Here is a 26,668-nt window from a genome sequence, read left to right on the forward strand (position 1 = left end):
TATTGTTGTTTCTATCAAAGTAGAATTTATTTTGCGATTTTTGATAGCGACGAAAGAAATTACGGCGCCCGTAATACCAGCGCAAAAGATCTTGCCATTTATCTTTACGTTAATAATCTTATTCTTGCCAATGATTCTTGGCGTTTTTGATTGGTCACTGGAGCGGATTAATTTTTGGCTTTGACCAATCGCGAAATTTGAACGTGTAACCCGAGTGCAACGTAACTGAATAGAAAATGCTAATAACGTACGCGTGATTGAATGTTTTGGAAATGTGATGTGCAGATTTTCCCTCGCAAAGTGTACAAGATTTTATACAAAGGTGAGCTTTTGAAAAATTCTTTGTTACAATCTTCGGTTTCAGTTAAATAATCGTAATCTTAAACAATCACATGTGCATCCCTCATAAAAAAAAATTTATTTCGATTATTCCCTAATATCAACATGTTATTTCCATACTTTTTAATTTTAAATGTTAATTAAATAGAAAATTTTTATGGATTCTTTCCATTACAAAAGCGTATAAATTTCTCGTAAACATTAAATAATTCAAATGCATGATATCAGGATGAAGAAGCTAATGGCCCTGTAGCAAAACTAATTCTGCTTATAAACATAAAATCAACACATTTATCATCTGTGATTAGATATAACGATAAGTAAAATCTTGAAAACCATACTATTTTGAATAAAATATTTTTGGAAATTGTTGGAAAAATTCAGTGGATATTTAACTTAACCGTTCGGTAGAGGCTTCGAAAAGGATCGGTGATATTCGGATATGTTCGGCCGGTGACGGAGAGCATCGGTGGCGCGCGCGAGTCACTCGGATGGCCGGGGGCCGCCATTTTCCTCCAGCGAGGGAGACAGTCGCGAACGTAGTTCCGTGCATTGTCGACCAATTTTTTCGTCGAATCGAGAGATTTTCGGTAAGAACTGGGGCGTCGGGCGGGCGCGCGTGACCCCAGAGCCCGTATCCGAGCGAGTATCGTTCCACGGGAGGCTCGAAGTCACCCGTGGACGCCGCGAGAACCGTGTGAATCGTAATACAGAGTCAAGGCGCCGCGTTTATACCCCCGATCGAGACACAATCGTAAGAACGCCGTGTGAGAGAGTGAATAGTTTGGTGATCGCAGTGTAGCCGGTGAAAATACACGAGTACCCAGGAGTACCGTGGACCAAGGAATACTGGGAGAATCGCCTCCGACAGGTTAGTCAGTGTTTTTCTCACGTAGATCGCGCCGCCGAGAGGCTCGGTATACGCCGTGTGCGTCGCTCGCGCGGCCCCTGGTGTGCACGGTGCATGCGTGCACACACGCACCGGAGAAAATTCCGCGGGTTCGTGCGTGTGTATTTGTATGCGTTTCTATCTTCCGTCTCTACTCTGAACGTACCAATACAGTGCATACATAGTTCTTCGTTTAACCGTTCCACCGTCTCTCTATATGTATATGGCGAATGTATGACACTTAGCGTGCGAGTGTGCTGACTAGTGTGATATGGCGGGAGACGCCGCGCCAGCAACGGCCACGCGCCTTTCTTTTTATTCAGCCCTCCGCTCTCGCCACTGGCCCGATTATTCTATCTTTTCTCCTCTTTGTACCCGTACTTTTCAACTCTTAAAAACTTACACAGAGTTTTCGACTCGTGCCTCGCGAAACCCGAACTATTCGACACTTAAATACTCTCTTTTCCATTGAATTGTGTGTAATCGTATCTTGACGTTGACCTTCGGCAACGCTTCAACCTTTCCGATGAAACGTTACATGTTCGTGCTTCTCACATTTCCCTCGGTATACTTGTTTGTATGTATAGACGCGTAACATCCTTTACTATAATATGCAAGTTCATTACAATATGTTAATTTTCGAGTAGGATTCCAATGGGTAATTAAACGTCTTATCTGTTTTATCACGACGCGTAAGGAGTATAATAACGGTGCTTGTTCGAAATAGATCTGCACCGGTTAAATTACCGCGTGGAACGAATCGTACGATTTCCCTTCGATTTATGGTTACGCTATAAAACGCACGTGCGAACCAGGCGAATTTTCTGACATATCAGACGAGTATGAAAATTGTTATGAATTATTACTAGGTGGCAGCACTTCGCGCTGTATGCTTTGAAATTTCATTTATGAAAAGAAACATTCGCAGGGAATTTTCAATCTTCGTCCATCTGTGTATGCACAGGTACTTACACGTATCTGAGAACTCGGTCGAATCAAGTTCGCGTGATGTTCCCTCTTTGCATTTTAATAAATCACGTTACTGGAAATGTTTGATTTGCCGTTCGAAGAGCATGTCGGAGGAGCGAAATGCCTATGGTGCAGTACAGTCTGATGTAAATCATTTATTCTGCTAAGTGTACGTATCATGCGACTGACCGCCATTTGGATAGACGCTTCTAGAATATCATTCATTTGTATCTCTCGCTCCTTCCGTCGACAGCCTGTCTTCTTCATATCTATTTATCTCGTGCTATACACCATATTAATGTGTTTTGCGTTTTTCACGCGAGAGACTTACATACGCACACGCTCGCTATTCCAGAGAATTTTCTTAAGCGAGAACATAATTTAGGAACGCGTTTACACGCGTCGCTAATTATCGCACCACGTTCGTGCTACAAATTAGCATCCTCCTCAGAGTTCGAGCGAACTTTTGCGAAAACGATTATCATTCGTGCTTGTGGGTGACACCGCGAACGCACTTAGTGGTTCTCAACTTTTTCCGTCCTGTTTCCTGGTGTCCCGCTGTTGTCGCGTGAATCTTTTATACGTGTTCGTGCAACCCGCATCCTTTGATTGATTCGATATGTCGCTTGCTTCTCTTACAATACAAAGTTGTAGACGACTGTTTTAATGTTCGCGACTAATATAACGAACTTAATTAATTTTAAAATTTTGTCGACTTTTTCCCATCTATCCTCAATTTTTTAATTAGCTTTAGTCATTTCTTTTACCATTTTCTAATTTCAAAAAGAAAAAAGAAAGTTTTTCTTAATTTTATGAAGTAACGAAGAGTTACGATAAAAAGAATAATCATGTTATTTTATTTATTTTTTGAGAAAGATTATAATACGAACACCAATTAAGTATTAATTATATGGTCCTTCCGCGGTTTAATAACTTGATAAGATTTTTGCAATTATTATTTAATAAAAAATAATATACAAAAGGAATATTTATAAATTAAAAATGACACAATCACGAAGTTTACATAATTGGATTTTCGTGCATGTATAAGTGAAGTTCAAAAATATTTTGTAACATAATCACTGCCACTTCTACTTCAACTTCAACACACGCATTGGTTTGGTTTTTCCACGAGTTCGATGTTCTTGTCTGGACTTGGTTAACAAGCTTCCGTTCGAAACGATAAAGCATGCTAACGACCTACTAATCTGAAATGTGTAGGGTTCGAACGACTGCAAAATATTAGAAGCGTGACATCGCGTTTTCCAATGAGAAACAATACCTAACATTGGAATAATAAAATTATACAAACAAAATGAACACGATAAAAGGAGAAAAAGGGGAAAGAATGGTGGGAAATTAAAAAAATACTTTTCGATGTTTGTGTGTACCGCAATGTGAGATACAAAATGTAGAAATGATGCGAAAGTAGTGGAAAATTTCGATATGTACGCGTAGTTCGATGGCTAATAGCAAGTCTTAAAGGACGTCGGCGCCAAACGGTATGTTGGATTGCGTAACTTTCGCCGAATTTAACGCGAATATGGAACGAACGCGTCGCGTACGTTTCCCTTATTTCGTTTCACCGCGCCGGTGCGCGCGCCACATGCACGGGTAACTTATTCATCGTTGATTGTGTCGGTATTTAAACGAGCTCCTGTTCTGGCCTTACGTAATTTGCTGAACGCGGAGAGCAGCGGGTATACACGCGCTCGGTTGCTTATTCAGCGATGTTGTGACCTGTATTCACGTCGCGACACTTCTGTTTCTTTTTACTAGAAACCCACTCACGGCTGGCCGTGTGTATGCGCGCGGCATCGCGTATATTTACGTTTTCCTCGTTGGCGCCGCGTAAATCCATCTCCTGCAATCGTCCAGGAGAAAGGAAACGGGAAGGCGTTATCCTTCGAGAAAGTTAAGTCGTTCTCAGTTTAACGAAGGAGGTCGGTTTTCGCGCCACCGTTACTGACCAATCGCCTTTTTCCTTCATTTAGGCCCTCTCGGCTTGCAAGAATATCTTTGCTGTCCGCCTAACATTACCCTTTCATTTTCTGCGTTCCCTTTGTTAATTGTCTGACAATTCGTACATCACAGTATATATTTATTCTAATATATATAGTATTTATTATGACAAAATGTTACTTGTAAATATCGACTATAATTCGGTATTTGGTTTCGTCAAGTAGTAGATCGATAGTAGCCTTAGTGCTCGTTAACTGACGGTTGGACATAATCGGGTCATATATCGCGTTCAATTCGGTTAAGGAATATGTCGCGCGTACGGGTCGTGGGACGGTGCGTGGCTTAGAATTTTTCTTGCCATTTGGTTTACTACTTATCGATGATTCATGGTTCATAGTGAACCACGAGATCGTCAGAAGAAAGAATTTGTTATTGTTTGTTCTAGACTCGGATCGCACAGAAAGATACGTATGTTGCGATTATGTATCGCTCGAAAGCAACGTCATGTCATTTGCTAAATACGAAACTATCCGGTTAAATGTGCGACGCTGTCACTTTCTGTTTACAAAACTATCTACCGTGTACCTATTATTAAACATCCGAAATAAGAGCAACATTTCAAGCGTTTGTAAAATTTCCTTGATTATTATTGCCTGTTTGTCGTATTGGCGTGTCGTATAACGCGCGCTAAGCTAAATCAGTTCATTACGCGACTTGCATAGTCTTCGATGGGATGCAGATGCGTCGCAGGAACACGTACCTATGTACCTCTTCAGAAATGTTATCGCCTGCACTGATAATGACGCGATAATGCGAAAAATGAACGAACGTCGTATTTTCGAATCTTAAGTTGCTCGAACGTTTGTAATTAAATTAGAAGTACCATTACGGATAATCGATTCCCGATTTTTTTCCTTTTTAATGCAGCGATGGCTATTATTTTCATCGGAGGATAAACATTTATTTGGAAAATAAAAGTTTCAAAAAAATAAAACGTGCCGACAAGTATAAACAAGGATGCACGAGCGAAGTTTGTGTAGGCTTTGTTCTCTGTCGTCGCTCTTCCGTCATTTTTTGTCGCGTAATTAAAGCGTGAAATCGCCACGAGGAGGAACGGGAGGAGAGATGACGAAAGCTGGCCAGATAAAGAGAGAGATAGCAGGATCGTCGAGAGGGGGGGGAGGAAAAAAGTGTCCCTGTCTCGTACGAGGCTCGGGTGGAACCAAACCGCGGCGGTTATTATCGATCTCTCGGCATCGTTACACTTCGTCCGGGATCCGTACAAGTGCGGTAAAAGGCACGAGAGAGTGGTTACGTCGATTGTCCACGGGCTGCAGAGAGAAGCGGCGCTCTACAGGCTGTTTCTAAAATAAACGACCAAAGCTTTTCGAGTGCGTTTTGTTTACCTTCACGATGGGGGACAGATCCCACGTTCACAGCCGCGGAAGTGACTTTTTTTTATAGGTCGCAGTCATTTTTTGTTCGTTACAGGGATTTTTCTGATTTAGAAGAAAAACATACTGAATTTCTTTTTATAAAATCACCGTGAATACTTACTTGTTACGTTTTAACGTATGTCCCGAATTCATTTGACGAGTTGAATAGAGTATAGTTTTAGCTAGTCGTTTACGAAATACTATTTTTATAAAAGTATCGATGACGACAAGTACCTAGTGATGATAACAAAATATTTGTTGATATTTATGAAAGTGGTTTACAAACAATTAAGGAAAATTTACCTTATCTTACAGAACGTATTTTGGGGTATCTGTATTACATGGACATGATAGGAATATGTGACCTCAGTTGACAAGGTGAAACTGACCTTGAAAAATGTCTGTGATTAATAGTCCTCGAAAAATGTCAAATAACTTTAATCTGGCCTGCTACACCCAATCATACATAACTTATCTCCATTATAGTTACTTCGATTAGATTGTTGACGGGTGCTGGTTAAGATCCAATTATTTGAATATATCATTTGTAATCTCATTCACGAAGATAGTTAAAGCTGTTCGTTTACACTGCTATCGTCGCCAATGTTCAAATTATATCCTAGTTTCGCGTGACAGAATTCAAAGTAGCTTGAGAACGTGCGAGAAGTTTTCTGTTAGGAAAGAAAACCATTTCTAACCGTTAACGGTGAATACTTATTTCAATTTTAAACGCTTGCAAACTAGCCAGCTATCCTTGCAAACCTTTGTCGCAAACAAAAGATAGCCATAACTCGAAAGGGAGTATTTCCCCTCCGTGTCCATGGGATCTTTTCCCATCCTCAAGGTGAACATCGTTAAGGCCCCCAGGAATTGGCTGAAACGAGAAATACAACTTATCGGATGACTACAATTACACAAAGCTTATGGGCATACCTATTTATATATTGTCATTCAAACTTTCCTCCAAGTTGTCTTGTAGGTGATACTACTTATGTAAGGAAGTGAGGTAACTGTAAAAAATCATAGAGTGTGCGTATAACGTTAAATTAGCATTGCATCGGTTTAATAAAACTGAAAAATACAGATTATATTTTTTATATGGAAACTTACCTTAATATGAATTTAAAAATAAAGCTCGACGAACTATTTTACACTAACAAAAATGATAATATTTATTCTATTTTTTAATCATAAAATTTTAGAAATTTTATTAGAAGCAACCAGATTATCCTATTAGATCCCAAATGCTTTTCTCTGTTTTAGAACACCCTATATACATAAATGTATCGACAAGTCAAAACACGTACGTATCGTTTAAACGATTAGCGTAGTAGTCTCTGTCTATAGTAAGCACGAGCAGTTCATCGTGTCCCATTATGGACGAAACGTTTATGGTAGTAGTATACACATCCAAAATTTGTTCGCTCATTTTAGAAGCGCTGTATATATCCGATCGTTCCGTAGAAATTTCAATGTAACAGCCTAAGTGGCATGTGGATGAGTGCACGACAAAGAGGGAAAGGGAGAGCGAAAGAACGGTCTGGTCGGTTGTAACAGGTGCCCCCACCCGTTCTCTTGTTGCCCTTACTCTCCTTGCCTCGATGCCTCTCTTCTCCCGCAGCACTGTTCTCTTCAGGTTTGCCCTGTTCGTCCTGTGTGTATATCTTATAACGTTTCCTATCTTCTTTCTCTTCGTCGTTACTTAGCCTCTTTTATGTAAGGCTAGCAAACTGACCTGACTCAACTATTGGGTATGCTATACTTCTCTCAGGGGAGAGAGACGAGCTTATAGGTTTCTCCTCCTCTTTTCGGTTTCGTCGCTCAAGTTTCGTCGAGCATGAGGACGGGGCTTTCCGTTAGATGTCGTGTAATCAAAAATCTGCACGATAGAGGGCACATTTTTCGCCGTTTCCTGCCAGTTGTATGCGATTCGGACAGATAGTAATTTCACCGGATATGTTGACTTGAAGCTTTTCATTGCAATTGTATTCATGCAGAAGGATAATAACTTATCTCATAGTATCATATGCGTTGAATATGTGAGTGTTTTCTTAATTTGAGCACGATTGAAAAGAACACAGAAATACTACTTATAAATTAGTCAATTAAAAGAGGTATTTTCATTTGGGATATTAAAGCGCGGAAACCTACAGAAAGAGAAACGTTTATAAATCCGAGATTGGACCCAATGGCATTTTTTTTCTCCACCACTAAGTGCCCCGGTATCGCTCGCAAGTGCTATTCGATAGATACTAGAGCGTGTCGTACAGATTCGCGAAAAAGATATATGACAATTTCTATGCGAGCAGCCAGCGGAACGTTGGAAACTGTTTCGTATGCACCCTGATTTCTTTTCGTCATGGGCCGCTTCTTCTTGTACAAATAATCGAGAATAGGGAAAAGCGTAATTACTGCTATGCTATTCAGGCTACAGGCAATCGATTTCTACAATGCCTGTACAATGGAATGAAAATATAGATATTGCTATTCGTTTCTGCCAGTCTTGCGGAAAACGGACATGGATAGCTATAATAATAGATAAATGCACATGTATTACGTAAATAACGTGGAACAATGCGTCTGGAACACGCAAAAGAAACGACGTCATTGATCATACTTGCAACAAATTGGTTATTCGTAATCATGCAAATACGTCCCATATATTCTAATACGCATTTAAGGATTATTACCAATGTTTCTTCTTCAAATTATCGACTATGCTTTAGCATTCGATCATTTAGATCACTCAGATATCGAGATGTAATTGGTTAGATAGTAACGGACGCGCATCATGTATCTCCGTATTCATTGCTCAGTCAAAGAAGGTCCCCACAGTACGCTGTACATAACTATGGTCGTTGGAATATCTTCCAGTAAATTGACCAAGCTAAATATACTATACGCGTATATACCTGGAAATGTCTGAAATACTTCAGATTACAGGAATCGCGCTATAAAACGAGATAAAACAAATAGAGATACGGCTGCTACGTGAATATTGGATAGTGGAGGGGAGGGGAGGGGGAGAGAGAGAGAGAGAGAGAGAAAAGGTGTGGATCGTTCGAAAGAAACATACAAAGTTGAGAAAAAGAAACTCGTCGTTGTCGTCATTGAGGTGATGTAGTCCGAACGTGAAGTACGACCCCAGGATAATGGGGGTAGCGCATCGCCATTGTAAACAGACTTGGAAGCAGTAAGCAGCTCCGGGATTTAGTTCGATGTGTCGGAGGATGGGGACAGCGGGAGGTGGTTGGGCGAGACGGGGAGGTCTGACGGTTGGGATGAGGAAAGCCGGAGAGTTGGGTGCCAAAGCGGGGCGAGGGTGAGAGGAGGGGACGTGTCGTGAAGAGAGGGGCAGACTGTCGAGGGTGGGAAGTTGCCGAGACATCGATCGGGCCGGCCATTGCTTGCCACACTCCACTACTAGGAGTCAAGATGCCATATCCACTACGAGGAACTAAACTCCATGAAACTACTCTCTGCCGCTCTCTACGCACTTGTCCTAACCCGCTGTAACTCTGTATAGGTGTGCGCCGCGCGCGCATAGGTCGAGCTGACGCGACGAACGTTGGGGACGATCACACAGCAGAAAGAGAAAGGGGTAGGGAGGGCAAAGAGAGAGAGAGAGAGAGAGAGAGAGAACGGGAAAAGAGGCAAAAGAGCGACGGGGAAGACACGAGAAGCAAGTTTTATGTCCTCTGCGTACGTATTACGTAGCAAGCACGAACGTAGGTGTACATGGGTACATCCACGAGAAAATAAGTGTACGCGGGACTCACTCATCGGTGCTCGTGCTGCTGCTGCTGCTGCTGCTTCCATGCTGGTGAATCGCGCGCATACAGGAGAGAGAGAAAATCGTTTGTATATACTTGCGGCCCCGTGAGGTCGCTTTTATACGCGCACTCTCTCACATACTTGAGCCGTTCTCGGACGTTCTTACGCGGGGACGCGAGCGAGCGTGAAGTAAGTTATAAATTGGCCGCTCTAATACGTGGACGAATTTGTTCTCCATGTAACCGTTGCGCCTAATGGGTTATAGGTCATTACGCTTCGCTAATGGATTATCATTTCTCTAGGAGTTATTAGTCCTTCCTTGCTCGATTGATTTGAGATATTGTGCTAATCAACGCGTCGAGCGCGTACAATATACATAGATAGATGTGTGTAAGTATTGTGTATTTCTCCGAACGATGTGTTCTTTAGATTATCGTGCCTCTAGAAATCATTCATTTCGTTGGATAGATCTCGCATGGGAAAATTCTGTCCTGACTGCGTTTGCGCTCAAATTAATTTAATATCTCGCTAAGTTTCTTCTCAACTAGAATTAGAACTACGAGGTTCTCAGCTCGAACCGGTTTGTTTGGAAATCTTGTCGTCGATTCGCTGAATTTCGCTGTACTTTCTTGAACGTATTTACGATAATAATGATTACTGCTGAGCCTGTTTCTTTTCATTTTTTCTTTTGTATTTTTAATATATCCAGTGAGGCATAGTGTGTAGTAGTAGCGTATGGAAGGTTTTACGAACAACTTTCTTTGTTTCTTTGGAAGTGATTTATTCCGTGAAGCGCGTCTAGAATGGGCGCGGAAACAATAAGAAAAGTTGTCGCGGTTTATGTGGAAAATTCTGATTCAGAGCGGAAGAGGATATAGGGAACCGTAAAGAAGGAGGGGTTGGCGAAGTCGACGGAGTGTATGTAACTTTGAAACTCAACAAGGGTATATTCATCGCGTTCCCCTACCCATGAATAGAAGGAGACACGAGCTGGCACATGTCTTCAGCCGCACTGGCATTGTTCTTTTTATGTATGCTTCTCGATCGAGTCCTTCTTAACCCGACCGCGCGGCGCAGTAGTGAGGCAGAGTTATGCGAATGGATGGATCTCTCGTACAAGAGATGCCGTAACAATTCTTTGCATCGTAATACTCGAACGGACCGCGACCGTGCGCGCGCACGGTCAGATCTGATTTAACGTCACTCGTCGGCCGGCATGGAGACGCTTAAAGGGATGTTAAACGGATGTTAAACGGTTTTGAGAAGCGTTCCGTGTGCTCGAGTCGTTCCATTCGCCACCTGTCGGCCTCTCTCTGTCTTCAAGGTTTCAGATATGAATGCAACGAATGTGTGTAGTGACTCGACACGAGTCCGTGCTCTTGTACTTTCTCCCACGTACACTCTGTTGCACGCTTTTGCTCTGTAGGTTATTACTGGTTGAAAGTTTGAAGCGACGAACGATTGTACCGTCAGTTTACCGTCGTTGCTCCTATTATCGCTTTTGTTCAACGAACGTAACTGGCGACGCCTTTTGTCAGTGGCTAATTAAAAGTTTCCACCAACTTGGGAATCTTTAACGCTGAATTTTTCTGCTATCGCCGTTGTTCCTTTTGCGCGAACACGAACCGCGCGGCGCTTGAATGGATCCGTAACTCCTGCCGAGGAATAGTTTGCCAAGGTAAACGCCCAGGGACGATGCTGAAACGTAGCGAGCCAAATGTTTTCCAAGTTGACTCGCACAAACTCGAATACTACTCTCGCGAGCCGGGATGAGTCACTGGATGAGCCGATTTGACTGTCACGGTGCAAAGGCAGCAAGTTATTAATGCGTGCACCTATATCGATCAGTGTGTAAAAGAGGAGGCAGACACGGAGGTTCGTGCTTCGAGCGCACTTTGCATGTGCATCGACATTTGCAGAACCGAGTGCGATCTCAAGGCCGACGCGGCGAATGAATTTACAGAGTTCAACCATTTCTTGTTTATCTTGCTTTCTTATTACTTTTCCTTTTCTATTTTCTTCTCCTTTCCTTACTTATTCTGTTTTCTCTCGATCTTTTTTATTTTGCTAAAATTTTCTAAAAATCATATTAGAGCTAATTTACAAATCCTTTTAGTTTTACAAAGAGGAAGAAAAAAATAATTGTTTTAGTATGTTACAAGAGCAAATATTAAGCGAATTATCGGTACGGAAAAATTAGTCTTATGTTCAAAATAATTCGAGACGATTCACAGGTATATAGTAATACTTCATGAATTGAATTTACATATTAAATAAGTATGTAAAAAAAATATCGCGTGAACGTAAGCGATATGTACAATAATTTATAAGCTGTCGTTATTAAGAAAAACCTTAGGAGTAATTAGAATGCTACCGTATTTTCTTTTAAACATTATCAATTGATTTATCGGTATTATCATAAATTATTGAAATAAGGATTTAATCTATTCTCTTTGACGAAGAATCAGTTAATTCGATATGATGGAGCAAAAATTTAATTTCAAAAATTTTCCACATAAATATATACATACTACATTCGATTTAACGCGTAGATATGTATGTCCTACGAAGTATTATCTTTCATTTCTATGAATCATCATGCGTATCTTATGATCTTCAAATGTATTATCTGTTTACTTAAAGATTTCTACCTACATAATCTCGTTATCAAATTATTATAAATAAATTATCTCACTCCTACTACTTTAAATAAGACGGTTCTTGCGCATTTCCAGTTGCATTTTCGAAATTTGTAAAAAATCTAAATTAAAAAGATAAAAGAAATTTTAATCCATGTAATAGCGTACAATTGTAGAGTGTTTTCTAATAATTTCCCATTTTACATTCAACTGAATAGCAAGTGTCCTCTTCTCTTGCACAGTAATTTAGTAATGATATATTTAATATATGTAATGTAAAAGATTGATATAATTTACTAGTTAAAAATACTAATAAACTACTAATTGTTAATATTAGTATATTGGCATGTAATGAGTTGTTTGTTACAAGCTTTCACTGCACAAACAATTTTTACAATTTTATGTCGAATAATTTGTTAAGTTCATTTGTAGAATTTTGCTTGTTTTACTATTTTATTAGACTTGTTATCCAAGAGAATTTATTAGTGAGAGCATTGATAACTTGCAAGTCGCGATTGGTAAAATTTTGCTGATAATGTTAGTTCAGTAATGGAAGAAGTACCAGGAAATAACGTTTGCGCAACATCGAAACCATTTACAATTTAGTTAAAACATCTAAATACGAAACTGCTTCTTTTCCACGTCTGAGTAATTTTTTTGCTCCAAAAAATTATTGGCGCAGGAAAGTTCTTTCCGTCCGTTTGGCCAGAAGAACGGTCGTAACTTCTTTTCAAACTATGTACATACATACATGAACCCTGAAAGCTAAACCTCTTCGTAAGTACCGACTCGACCGGTTTCTTTTTTGCTCGGGCGTACCATCAAAGGAGGGACAGTACGCGGTTGATGCTGACTGGTATCTGTTACAAAACGATGCTTACAAGCTCCTATATACGTACGTATGCGAAGAAAGGCAACGATGAACGCGAGCGAAACTCGCGCTTTCCTTGGAATCTCGTAAACTTCGTCTTGGAATTTCGATCGTTGCCTGCCACTCTGAACGCGGGAGGGGGCAGAGTTCTCAGGGAAGTGGGAGAAACATCTTTCTTCCTGAAACGTCTCGTCGAAGTTTACAGGCTTTACCTAGCTGTTTCCAAGTCACTTTTACTTTTGACCATTTTCACGTGAAATTTTATACTGTGTTTTGAAATCTTTAGCCGGTAGCAAAGGAATTCAATTTATAAATGACTGACCTTGAACTTTTATGCAGAAATATTACAAGAAATAATCACAAAGACTTATATCTAATAAAGTGTATCTTTTCAAAATGTTTAATCTTTTAACAATTCATATAATAATCTTAATTTTATATGTACACCATACATATGAATAATGCATCGATCATATTGATAATAGTCATACGAAAAGGGTGCCTTAATTACGTCATTTAGCTTTAACACCTCAAACTTTATATCCATACGAAAGCTCAACAATTTATGCAAATCATCTTAAGAGCAACACTCTCAAGAACGGGCACATGAAACTCCTAAATTTTCTTCAAACACTCACAGCTCGAGGGAAGTCTGAAAAAAGAAGTCTTGCCCCTCGTAACCGCATCCGCGTGTACATACTTGAAAACGTTTTGTTCCAACTGCAAAATGGATGGCCTGGGCCTGGGCCTGGGCCTGGGCCTAGATTGACGCGACCGGTGCACGGAGAGAGTAGCACAGAAGGCAAACGAGAGTGACACCGGTCGCGCGCGGGTCGATGCCGATCGATCGCCGCGGCGAAACATCGTGACGAAAGTTTGCGGAAAAGTGATAATTCCAAAACACATTGCTTATTCGTGGAGCACCGTAGGAATGGATATAGAAGGAAGGAAGGATGGCCAAGACAGTAGGAAGCACGGTCGCGAGACGAAGGGAGAGACAGAGAAAGGGCGAAGGCACACGGCAGGAAAAGGAGAGAAGGGAGAGGATGGAGAGCAAGCCAGGCAGAGGCAGGCAACCAGGCTGGCAGGGCAGGCGTTGGAGAACCGAAGTTTCGCTTTAGGAGCGGAGAACTTAACTGAGTTAACTTTGCTGCCGAACCAAACTTTCCGCCAACTTTAAGTAGTCGCCTCTCCTCTTCTCCTTCTCCCTTTCCTCCTTCCCTCCCTCCCTTTCTACACTCATGGCCGTTCGCTCGTTGCCCGCTGGAGAGGAGACGAACGTGGAGGCGGAAGGTACCAGAGCAACAGCCCCTCTCTTTACCCCTTTGCCGACCATTCCGTTGTGCCCAAGGATGAGAATGCCCGAATGCCGACACCGATACTCGTCATCATAATTGGACAAGTTTCTTCTGCTCCTTTCTCCATTCTAGTACTCGACAGATTTTTTACTGTTCTCTCTTTCACACACACACGCACGCACGCACACACACGCGCGCGCGCGCGCGCATACACACACACACACACACACACACACACCTCTCCCCGTTTGCTTTGCTCTTTTTCGTTTTCGTTCGTTTTTTTTTACATTTACAACTTAGAACAAACTCTCGCTCTCTTTTCAGCCACGGGTATTTATTTAAGCGTCTGTTGTTCGTTGCGCAGAGTACAACCGATTTTTGTTTCTACAAAGAGGAGGCCGCGTTGTTCTGTTTCTCGATGGCTCGCAGATGGCGCGTCGATTTTTATCATCGTAATTGGACGAGTATCTTCTTTCATGTTCTTTATTCTTATTTCGTAATTTGAACGAATTCCTTGTTTCGCTCGCATTTATCGATAAACATGTATTGTTACAAGGAAAATTTATTCTTTGCAACGTGAAGATTGATTTTGGTTTTTGGTTAATTACATGAAATTTCCGAGCATGTAGAAGAATTTTTTAAAAATTGATATTGTTTTATAACCGATAAATTTACGTGCGCATAATATACCGGATCTATCCAAGAAACATGAGAGAAGTTAAAATATATATATGTTCAACATTTAGAATAGTAATTAAAATAATGACGTGATTTGTGTTTAAAACTGACCTAAAATACGTATCTATTGGTGCTAACAATACATCGCTTTAAAAAGGTTTCCACGATGCCATATGCGTCATTATAACGAATGTTATCGCTAGTGTACTATTCCTAATAGACTTGTTTATTTTTAGCTCGCTATCAATGAGCATTCCTAATACCGAATTTCAAATAATAATGGTTTTGTTATAACGAAATGGTTTGATTCTAATTAACTCCTTATGCATATTAATAGAAATATTTATCACGGAATATTTAACACATCCGTCCTTTACAATATCGTTATATTGTATGACTTCAAGAAACAAGAATAAAAGATGCATGTACATATCTTTTACAAATATATTAACACTCTTATTATATAATAACAGAAATCTGTGCTCAAAGTAAACGTATAATGTAACTTATCCTAATTTGCGATTAGTTAAATTTAAACTTAAGGATAATGCAATTCTTAATTAATTAATAGCTATATCTTCTTTTGCTTAATTACATATTCATAAGACGTGGCCGTATTCTTGAATGTTCACGCTGAAAAAGTTTCGTAGCGATCGTATTATTAATGAACCTTTGACTTAATTTATGGGATCCTTCTTGAATCTGAATACACCGTCTCATCTTGCCGGTCGATATAAAAAAATTTGCCGCGATTATTATCGCATTGAAGTCGTTTGAATTTCACGTGTCACTAACAAAAACCTAGTCACCTCTCCGCGCGGTAAGTTTTGAAACAAACTTTACTTTATCGTGGCTCGATTGTAGGAAGGGAGAGAGCTGGCAGGACGAGCTTCCCTCCCACCAACGGTTCTCCGCCAAGTAAAGTTGCTCCCAGGTTAGACAATAATTGGATAACTTCGCCCTCATAGCTCCCCATCCCACCGGCAGCTTCGTTGCCCCACCCTTGCTCTGCTTTCCCCCTCTCCTCCCTCATCTCCTTCACCTCCCTCGCTACCATCCTCTCCGCCACCCTTCATCGTTGTATCTGTAACTCGAAAAACTCTGTTGCACACTGAGATTAAGCTAAAGGGTTGAATTCGACCGCTTAGTCGAAACGTTCGTTCTAAAAGCTCGATGAATTTTTAACTCGTTCTAGAATATCTTTTGATAACTTTTGAGAAGCTCTTTCATTGCTGTAAGGAACATTGACAAGCGAAGCTTGTTATAGGTTGTAAACATTACATACAAGATGATGCGTGGCTCCTCTAAGTACTTTGTTAATTGATAAAATTTTAACGAACCTTCATTTCATAATACAAATTCATATCATAAAAATCATCTAGAAAACAATAATAATAATTTAAAAAAAAAGAGGATAGATTTGAATATTAGGTCTTGTAATATTTGTTTATTTACTTACTCGTAAGTGCGAGGAGGAAGTAAAGATTATAACTAACATAGTAACATTGGGTATATTTCATCATCGTGACCATTTATTCATGCGCGGAACTGTATAATAAATAAAAATGTTCTTTCTGAGCGCACTTCCTCAACACATTGCTCCTCCATGTTACGAACCGTACGTGTATTACGTATGATATACGTTGCCAGCTGTCGAACAAGGGCTTAATCTCGCTTCCTTGCCTCTCCTCCTTTTGATGATATGAGCTTGCATTTTCGCTGAGTTGGCACAACATGTGCCCAAGTCAAAGTGCTTGGGTTTGCACTCTACGTTAGTATCGCATCCTCGCTTTCGCTGAGGCCAGCAGCGATCTCATTTTGTAGCCTTCTCTGCGGACTGTGTTTCCGATTGCTTGTGTGTATTGACCCACAGATTAAACATTCTTAATGTGTATCATTTATCTTATATTAACCTTACCACATAGAATGTTTCTGCTACGGCGGGCCAACTACTGTAAACTCACTGAAGAAATCTCTGCGAGCAAACAGTCTCTCTTGTAACAAACGAGATCTCAATCTGTGTCGTTGAGTGTCAATGAAAAAACTGAATGGGGAAAAATAGTTGACATAACAGGCTAGAAAATTAACATTATGGATTTCTATTTAAGACGATTATTAACGCGCTCTGAAAATTAATTGTAGGGTATAACGATAAGTGTATGATTGTTCGCAATTTCTTTAGCATAAAGCAGTTAAAGTAATGTAGAATTTTCTATTTCCGAACAGAGAAGAGAAGATTGTTTGAATTGTAGTTTATCAGAGAATATTCTATAGTACTACACGAAAGTAGTACTAGTCTAGGTTATACCAATTGTCAAGAATACCATATTGAAGTACTTCGAAGAAAGTTTGATTCATTTTTGATGATCTTGGTTAATTGTCGTGTGGTGACGGCGTCTGACGAGGGCGCCACGTGTCAGTTTCTCTACTTTCTTATGGAACTTCGCTGGTTCAGCATTTTTCCGTTCCGCCATATAAAAGCACCGGGTACTAAATCGACTCTTATCGAACATATTTTCTGTTTTCGTATAGTTGCTTGCGTATTGATCATATTAGTAGATACCAAGATTCTGAGAATTGGAATTTATGAGTTACTAAGCAGTTAATCGGGCATTAAGCGTGCAAATGCATCATGATTGGTTTACAATTGCTGCCGAAAATGGGCTGAAAACGTCGACCCACTAACCAAAGCCAGGCATTCTATTATCAGTTCCAAAAACATTTGCCCCAGCTAGTAATTTCGTTCTCGATACATGGTGTGTCCTGTGCAATACTTTTTACCGCTGTTTCACACCGAAGTGTAGAAAGTTCATACGTATTTTTGTTTGACATAACACCGACGTTATATTCTTGAAACTTCTTATATTTTCCAAGCGCTTCTATCACTGCGTTGGACACGCGTACTGCGCAGGTTAAGCCGGCGCGTTTCAAGGTAACCTAAAACATTCGGTTTCGTACACGCTGTTAGGTGTTTCGTTTTCTGTGAAATAAAGTAATGCTAAATTTTCTCACTTAACTGAGTACCAATATCTTGCCGAACTATTCATTGCATGATATTACATCCGTGAGTGAAATATTCGCAACCATACGTATCACATGGATTTCTTTTCTACGAAGAAATTCATGAAGGCGTCGAAATGTATGTTTATTGACCGAAGTTCGTACTTCATACGTATTGCGTTTTCTTTCTCAATATTTTAATTATTGAAGGTATAAATGTAATTGGCACAATTTTTTGTTAGAAATTTTACCGCAAATTTTATATCTTTAATATGTATAATTCATACATCAAATATTTATAAAATAAATTCTAATACAATTTAGTTTTGTTTACGTAAACTGCAAAATATGTACGTATAGTTGATTACTACGAAATGATAAATAATTTTAATTCATTATTATTACTTAGTGGACTTTGCATAAGCGATATTTTGATTACTGTATTGCAACATCATACATTAATAGACATATTATTATGTTATGTATATAAGTATGGCAGGTTTCAAGTGATTTATATCTTAAATGGTATTCTATTTGAAATTTTCAGGAGACGGTGTTCAACAAGTCGTGATGCGTTGGAGGTTCGGCGGTCCTTGTCCAAAAACCGACCAGAAATCAGTGTTGGAGAAGCAATTTGTGTGACAAAGCATAAAAGTGCAAAACTGTATTTTAAGATATACTCAGAGGCTTCCTTGTCAGTGGACTGTAGGACTTCCTTGGAAGAAAGCAGATATTCTTAGTGACACTGAAAGTACAAGTGAAAAATATAAAAATTGGGGGGGCTGTTTGACCGATGGACAAACGGAAGATGATGCCCAAACGCCCTCGAATGGATAGCCTGAGGGGTCCTATTGCAAATGGACCCATTCAGACACGACCATTAGTGGCTTTATTAGATGGTCGAGACTGTTCTATTGAAATGCCAATTCTCAAAGATGTTGCAACAGTAGCCTTCTGCGATGCACAGTCGACATCAGAAATCCATGAAAAGGTACGTTATCTGTCTATAATGTGTATTCTGTGTCATTAAAATTTCTTTTGATTAAGGAACATCTTTTATTTTGTTATTTGTATTAATTCATCGAGATGTTACTATAACATTCCTGTAGGTATTAAATGAGGCAGTAGGTGCACTAATGTGGCACACTATAATTCTGACAAAGGAAGATCTCGAAAAATTCAAAACATTACGAATCATTGTAAGAATTGGATCTGGAGTAGATAATATAGATGTCAAAGCAGCAGGGGAACTTGGCATCGCTGTGTGCAATGTGCCTGGATACGGTGTTGAAGAAGTAGCTGACACTACTCTTTGTCTTATTCTAAATTTATATCGACGTACATATTGGTTGGCAAACATGGTACGCGAAGGAAAGAAATTCACAGGTCCAGAACAAGTAAGAATTTTGAAATGTGCATAGTATATTTATTGTTACGTAGCAAAAAATATTAAAAGTCCAATTTGATATGTGATGTCTCCTAGGTCAGGGAAGCTGCAACAGGATGTGCAAGGATACGGGGTGACACACTTGGTATAGTTGGGTTAGGCAGGATTGGTTCTGCAGTTGCCCTGCGTGCCAAAGCCTTCGGTTTCACTGTCATTTTTTATGATCCCTACCTACCAGACGGAATTGAAAAATCTCTTGGTCTTAACAGGGTCTACACATTACAGGTTTGATATCAACGTTGTTGTTTTTATTCTTTTCTTTTTTTCTTTTTCTTTCTTTTTTTGTTTAGTGTAATAGTGTAGCAATCTCAATTATATTCTATAAAAAAAATGTATAATTATATGATTTATTACAGGATTTGCTATTCCAGTCAGACTGTGTATCCTTGCATTGTACCTTGAACGAGCACAATCATCATCTTATTAATGAATTCACCATCAAACAGGTATTACATGCCAAATTTGAAAAGGTTTTCTTTCTTCCTTTCTTTCTTTCTTTTTTTTTCTTTTCTTTTTTTTTTTTTTAAAAGGAAAATTTCTTTCCTTTTTGTAAATGTATCTTGCAATAACAATGCAATAACAACCTTGTTAAAGATTAAAATTATCTGCGATAAATTCTGTATTTTTTTTTGTATTTTATTTGCATTAACTTCTTATATCGTAGATGAGACCTGGCGCTTTCTTAGTCAATACAGCAAGGGGTGGTCTGGTTGATGATGACGCTTTGGCCGCAGCGTTGAAACAAGGCAGAATTCGTGCAGCAGCACTTGACGTACACGAAAATGAGCCATACAATGTTTTTCAGGGTCAGTCATCGCAGTGTGAGTTTTATCTATCCATACCACCTAACCCCTCTCTCACGTAACTAACGTTTTCCTTCATCATCTTGATCCTCCTTCTTCGCTATTGGATAATGTAAGCTCATGCGACAAAGGTAACGCTCAGAAGAAGAAAAAGAAATAAAAGAGAAAAGAACGAGAAAGAAAAAGAAAAATATTTAAGATATGCAAAATGTAAAATTTCAAATTTTCGTACGTATAGATAGTAGAAAAAGGATATATTTTTACTTATATCGTAAATATAAATTATTGCAAAGTGTAGGAAAACTTCAATATTACGCAGTTTACGATATAGAATCAAATAGTTTTGTTTCATTGCACTCTTGATATACAGAAGAAACGAAAGGAGTTTTAAAAATTAAATATAGTCGCTAATAACTATGAGCAGTTGATGCAACATCAAACACAACCAACAACAAAACATATATGTACGCAAGAATATAATTACAGAGAGAAAATTTATAGCTGACAAGTATTGATATAAAGCACAATACCGAACAAATCGGATAATTATTATATTAGTATAATATTGAATATATTACTGTACATTTTAAAATATCGTCTGCAAAAATGATTTTTTGAAACATTTTAATAATCCAATGCTCTGAAATGTTAATTACATGACGATATCTTAATGATTTATTTACATAGTATTATAGTGTATTCAATATTAATGAGTTCATTAATCAATCATGTATATTACTGTACATTGCTTATATATACAAATTTGATTTCGCTATTATTGGATTTGCTTAATGTGAAGCGCGCGCGTGAAAATTGATTCATGAATATTGAAGGGATAGTAAAGTAGCGTATTTCTGTGTGTGTTCTATAGGTCCTTTGAAAGACGCACCCAATCTATTGTGTACACCACATGCAGCGTTCTACAGCGATGCAAGCTGCACCGAACTGCGTGAGATGGCAGCCAGTGAAATACGAAGAGCTATCGTCGGTCGCATACCCGACTGCTTACGAAACTGTGTGAACAAGGAATACTTCCTTTCCTCGACCGGGTAAGCTTCGTTCGTATGTTAAATAAAGAAAGTTCAGCTTAACTTAAAAGAGAGAAAAAAAAAAAAGAAAAGAAAAGAAAAGAAAAAAGAAAAAGAAAAAGACATCAATAAAAAAGAAATCAGCGTAGGGTATTACTTTTTTTAGTATCGTTGCATTTGTTTCTCTTACACCGGGGAAAAAGATATCGTAATTTTTACAGAAACAGATTTTCAAGCAGATGTTAACTCGTATTACATGGAAAGAGAATCGAGTGTGTAAAGTAACGTGGTTAGAAGCGTTCGAACCTTTGGATTTCCTAAGATCGATTGGGCACTTTGTAAAAGGCATTTATCGAAGTGGCCAATTTCTTTTCGCTTTCTCCAGCAGCTACCCTGAGGGGATCAACGGCGGATACTATTCCGGGGGGCTGCCCGTTCAACAGGCGCATTCAACGACTCCTCACGATTCTGCACCCCCACCTCCTGGTGGGCATTCCGTCGTCGGCGGCGGTGGTGGTGGGGGTGGTGGCGGACCGAACTCCTCTGCAGGCGGTGCAGGCGCCGGGGGTCCTACAGGCCCCACGGGTCCAACGGTAGGCGGCGGTGGGGCTGGAGGCCCTACTTCAGCTCCTCCTACTGCTGGATTAACCGGTATACCACACAGCATAGTGAGCGAGCCTGACCCCCGGCCAAGCCCACCTGCACCGAGCCCTCGTTGACCTTGAACCCCCGACGTCCACTCCAGCACCACCCTCCGATCTAATTTCCCTTAGCCATTCACACACGACCTCCGACGACAAATGGCCGATTGACTAACGTGTGTCGTGCACGATGTGCCCCAAAAATCTGTCCGCTGCTTCCGACGAACTCGAGGGAATCCATCCTTGAGAAAGAGTGAAATGAGAGAACGGGGGGTAGGCGGGAAGAAAGAGCGAGCGAGCGCGAGCGAGAGAGAGAGAGGGAGAGAGAGAGAGAGAGAGAGAGAACAAAGCGGAGAAGAAGAACACGCAATGGGGAGAGCGAATGAGTAGGAGAGAAAGATCGAGGTTTGCCTTGCTTGAGTTGCTGCTGTGCGTGCGTTTAAAACGTGTGTTCTCCGTAGTGTACACGTGTTTCACGTACGTATCGATGTAGAGTGTGTGCATGGCATGTGTGAATGGCGCGCGCATGTATGATGAGCTTGAGTCTGCGTTTGGTGGACTCCTGGAATAGTGCATTTGATGTAACATTGTGACCAAACCAAATACAGTTGGGCAGTAATGATGACAGTTTATAAGATGTCGCGGCTAAAGGAGGAAATAACAAACGGTGGGTAAGAATTCTCTGTGTCGTAATTTTGTATAATTCACTTCATACTAAACCGCATGTGACTTTAGACAACACAAATGATGACAGAAAGAAAAAGCAAATACAAGGAAAATGAAGTTTCATTGATTTTTTGTTTTTGTGTTTTGTATTCCGTTTTTATCAAAGTTTAATCAAACTTTGGTCGATCAAGATTGGTAATTAGTTCCTCAGGCCCATGATCAGTTCTTCCTTTTATAATGATACCTGCAGCATCGAGAAGTACATTGGCTAGTCATAGAGTACAAATCAAACATGGGTGAACATTACATCTGGCACACAGTTGAAAAGCATATTAATGAGTTTAGCCTAAATATCCTGTATAAGTTTTATCAATGATATTTCGCTTCCAGTTAAATAGGTTTAACGAGACGTAGGGAATAAACAATTTCAGAATTTCTTATTTCGTATTTCCATTAGTTCCATTTGTAATTTTTGCGCTACATAATAGTTTAGTATTCCATGAAAACATCTAATACTATAAATAAAAGAAAAACCTCCCTGTTCGATATAAATATATATACACAGATACACACACACACACAAAACCGTATATATATGTGTGTGTGTGCGTGCGCGCGCGCGCGTGTGTGTATATGTATATATATGTATATATATATATATATATTATATGTTTTAATCCTTCATATTCTTTCATTTCAAACATGAAACATGTTTTAAGCGAAGTCATGCATTATTTTGCCACACTGTATTTGGGTTCGCGCATGCTCTTTAGTTTTTGTTTTTAAAAGAGAACCATACTCCCGAGAGCATATATATAAATATATAATTTGGCAACTTGAATAATTTTTACAAACTTTGTTTCTTTCGTGGACGTTGTGACTCTCAGTGTTAGTATATTATATTAAAATGGAAAATGTAGTTGCTCACAGATACATTTTTATGTTTCACTTAAAGATTATGAAAATGCTGCGTGATAAAAGGAAGAGAAAAAGAAAAAAGAATACAGGTAAGAAGTATATCTTACCTGTGGTAAAAGTGGCTAAAAGTAACGAAGGAAATTGTAAAGAAGTATGTGTAACCGTTGGGGCATTCTCAAGCGTGTGGTACATCACTATGTTGTTGATAGTACTGAATAGAACTTGGTAAAACCGAATGCCTGATTTATTCATATTTTTAAATGTCGATTACCGATACAAACAGACGCATTTCAATTGCCTTACGATATATATGTACGATCAAAGTAAGGTTTGTTTGCCTTCACGCACCGATCGGTAAAACAAATTAAACATGTATTGAGAAACTTAGTAAAAGAAGAATGGTATTCGTGAGAAGGGAAGAAACTGCTCTTGATAATTGAAATTTTATAAATTCCGATTGTTCTAATTCTCCCGATTTTGTAAGTTTTCTTTTTATTTTACATGCGAAAATCTGAAGTGTACATATAAATGCGAGATTGTTTAAGTTGCAGAAATATGAACTTTAGGGTTAAATATGATTTTTTTATTGTACAAGAATTTATTGTTAAGAATGATAGCGAATGGAAGATATATTTTTGAATGGGACATGATATGACTTTTGCAGATAAAAAATTAATTTCCTCCTTTTCACGAATGCCGTTTACTGCTAAAAAAAAAAAAAACTTATTGGTGACGATAGGATCAACGCGGGTGTATAGTAAAACGAATTGCTTCAATAAACTGAGAAAAACGTGTCGTCTTTAATTTTTGTGGCATCTATTTTTGTACTTTTTTCGAGTTACACTCACGAATGCCTTAACGTTCCGTAATTGAATGCAGCATCTTCATCCGAAGTGTTTAAATTCGTAAATAACGATAATAATAATAGGTAACGTCGATAAGTGGCATTTTGATACAGAGTATTTTTGTGTTTTCTGAAAGGGACAAAAAACCACTTATTGTTTCAGAGAACATTTCAGAGAAGATAAATACCTATCGGTTAGCGTTCTTTAAGTGAGCGAGATTGTGTACGGAAGAAAGAGAGAACGAAAGAACACACGAGCGAAAGGTAGTACGAACAGAGACAAGTTTTATTAATTGATAATTATAATATGATTAATTATTGTATTAAGTAAAGTAAAAATGCGATGTTACGAACACTTGAATATATTATCGAAAGATGAATCATTAAAAGAAAAAAAAAAAACGAAAAAAAAGATGAAAGAAAGGACAAAATGGACAATTTTTTGAGAAAAAGATTATTAAAAAACGATGATAATAATTAAATAAAAAAGAAAAAAGAGAAAAAAAAATGAAGAATATGAAAAATCTATTTTAGAGACACACATATCTATTCGGTTTTTTTTTGTATCGTTTCTTTTGTCGGAGAGAAAGTAAAATTTATCGCGATGGTTAATCGTTGTCATGTATAATTGCGGATCGTCGTTATGGCGTTGGTTATTAATTTTAGACGCCATTTCGGAATTGTCGTGCGGTTGTAAAGAGCGTTCAACTCTCCAACACACTGCGTGTCCGTATTTCAAGAGGAGTGCAAATATTGTGAGAAGAAAAGTGATATATATATATATATAAATATATATATATATATATAGGTATAGACGATTAATTCTTCAGTTTCTCAGTGATCGATACATATGTATATTACGTCAGATGAAAGGATTTTTTCTTTTCTTCTTTTTTTTTTTTTTTTTTTTTTTTTCTTAATATTATTTAAAGTCGTTCGGAAGACAAAAATAGACTGAGTTGTTTGGTATTATTCATCGATGCTTTTGGGTTAAATATGCACCTTACACGAGCTTTTACTTCGAAGCTTTCACAAGCGAATGACAAACCATTCCAACTGTTGTAAAGATCAAATTACCGAACAACAACTTGATCGATAAATATGAGACGATGTAGGAGTGAGAGAGCGAGCGAGCGAGCAAGCAAGCGAGAGAGAGAGAGAGAGAGAGAGAGAGAGAAAGAAGGAAGAAATGAAAACATAAAGCATCACAGAGACACATACAGTGTGACAGAGATGACATTATACAGTTCTAAATAGAGATACGCTACGTACACGCTACACGTGGTACGTTTGTCGCGTGACGAGATGGTCCAAAAAGCTGCAAGTTTGTTTAGAGGACTTCAATATAGAGAATCGGGGGTCAGCTCGTCCCTGCAACAAGTCGTACCGGTACATAACGTAGGAACATTATACATACGTTTTCTTTCTTTTCTTTTTCAAGAATATTATTACTTATAAATACATCATTATATATATATGAAGAAAGAACGAGAGCGTGAGCGAGAGAATTTTGACGAATGAATAGGAGATACTACTCTAAATGACGGAGAGAGTTGTTTTTATATAGTTTTAATTGTGAAGAGAGGTAAATTAATGCGAGGATTCATGAACCAATATCTACGCACTTAATTACCAACTAGCCGGCAAATATGAAGCCTCCTTTTCCCCCCTTCTTTCTACGAGAAAGTATGTGGGTCCTGATGCTGTGGGATTACAAACAAAAAAGAACTCACATATTCATTCATCCGTTTTTAATTAGTCGTTCTCATACGAATATTATATATATTATATATTAATATATATATATATATATAATATATGTATATGTATATACATATATATATATGTATTAGTATTATATACATATATATATATATATATAGAAAGAGAGAGAGAGAGAGAGGTCGTTCTTTTTTCTTTTTTTTTTTTTTGTTCGATGGAAATGGCGCCAAAACACCTTCGTTTTACAATGACGAAAAAGAAGCAAACTGAAAGAGAAAAAGCCACATAATGAAAATTGAAGATGGTGAAAACAGCAACATTAATATTATAATTAATAATAATTATAATAAATACAATATTTGTACAATAATCAACGGTGCTGTGGTGGATGCTGTAGGTCTAAATCTGCGATACCCTGTTAACCTATCCTGACCTATTTGTAAACAATTCGTGAACGTATAAGTGAACGAACAAGAAATTTCGCGGGTGCATACTTTTTAAAATTATAACGATGCCGATACATTTCGTTTTTTATTTCCTTCGATTTAATGTTCCGATTCAGGAGGTGATGATGGTGATGATGATGATGATGATGATGATGATGGTGATGATGGTGATGATGATGATGATGATGATTGATGATGATGGTGATGATGATGATGATGATGGTGATGATGATGATGATGATGGTGATGATGATGATGATGATGATGATGATGATGATGATGATATGTATATATATAT

General features: G+C 38.7%; 1 protein-coding gene and 2 long non-coding RNA genes across 10 annotated transcripts; 1 reads left to right on the forward strand and 2 right to left on the reverse strand.

Moving 5' to 3' along the window:
• The first annotated feature begins 824 nt into the window (after positions 1-824).
• Positions 825-26,294, forward strand: LOC100648677 (C-terminal-binding protein). Of its 7 annotated transcripts, none has more exons than XM_048408010.1 (8): positions 825-1,210; positions 18,403-18,846; positions 18,965-19,252; positions 19,339-19,527; positions 19,659-19,748; positions 19,967-20,123; positions 20,977-21,154; positions 21,522-26,294. In XM_048408010.1, the coding sequence occupies exons 2-8, from the start codon at positions 18,649-18,651 to the stop codon at positions 21,850-21,852; spliced, it is 1,431 nt and encodes a 476-aa protein (XP_048263967.1). In that variant the 5' UTR covers positions 825-1,210; positions 18,403-18,648; the 3' UTR covers positions 21,853-26,294. The 7 variants fall into 7 exon arrangements, with proteins under 7 accessions (XP_048263967.1, XP_048263962.1, XP_048263969.1 ...); XM_048408005.1 differs by having other exon boundaries at positions 826-1,210; positions 21,519-26,294; XM_048408012.1 differs by lacking the exon at positions 21,522-26,294 and adding an exon at positions 21,355-21,512 and having other exon boundaries at positions 826-1,210.
• On the reverse strand, positions 6,017-14,053 carry LOC110119499. Of its 2 annotated transcripts, none has more exons than XR_007224929.1 (3): positions 6,706-14,053; positions 6,529-6,605; positions 6,017-6,469 (listed from the first exon to the last, which is right to left on the reverse strand). It is a non-coding gene; the product is annotated as an uncharacterized LOC110119499 (long non-coding RNA). The 2 variants fall into 2 exon arrangements; XR_007224930.1 differs by having other exon boundaries at positions 6,903-14,052.
• Positions 14,755-17,051, reverse strand: LOC125385537. Its single transcript, XR_007224931.1, has 3 exons — positions 16,774-17,051; positions 16,315-16,692; positions 14,755-16,233 (listed from the first exon to the last, which is right to left on the reverse strand). It is a non-coding gene; the product is annotated as an uncharacterized LOC125385537 (long non-coding RNA).
• Positions 26,295-26,668: the final 374 nt, after the last annotated feature.

The sequence above is a fragment of the Bombus terrestris genome, chromosome 8 (genome assembly GCF_910591885.1).
Source record: "Bombus terrestris chromosome 8, iyBomTerr1.2, whole genome shotgun sequence".
In the NCBI taxonomy this organism is placed as follows: domain Eukaryota; kingdom Metazoa; phylum Arthropoda; class Insecta; order Hymenoptera; family Apidae; genus Bombus; species Bombus terrestris.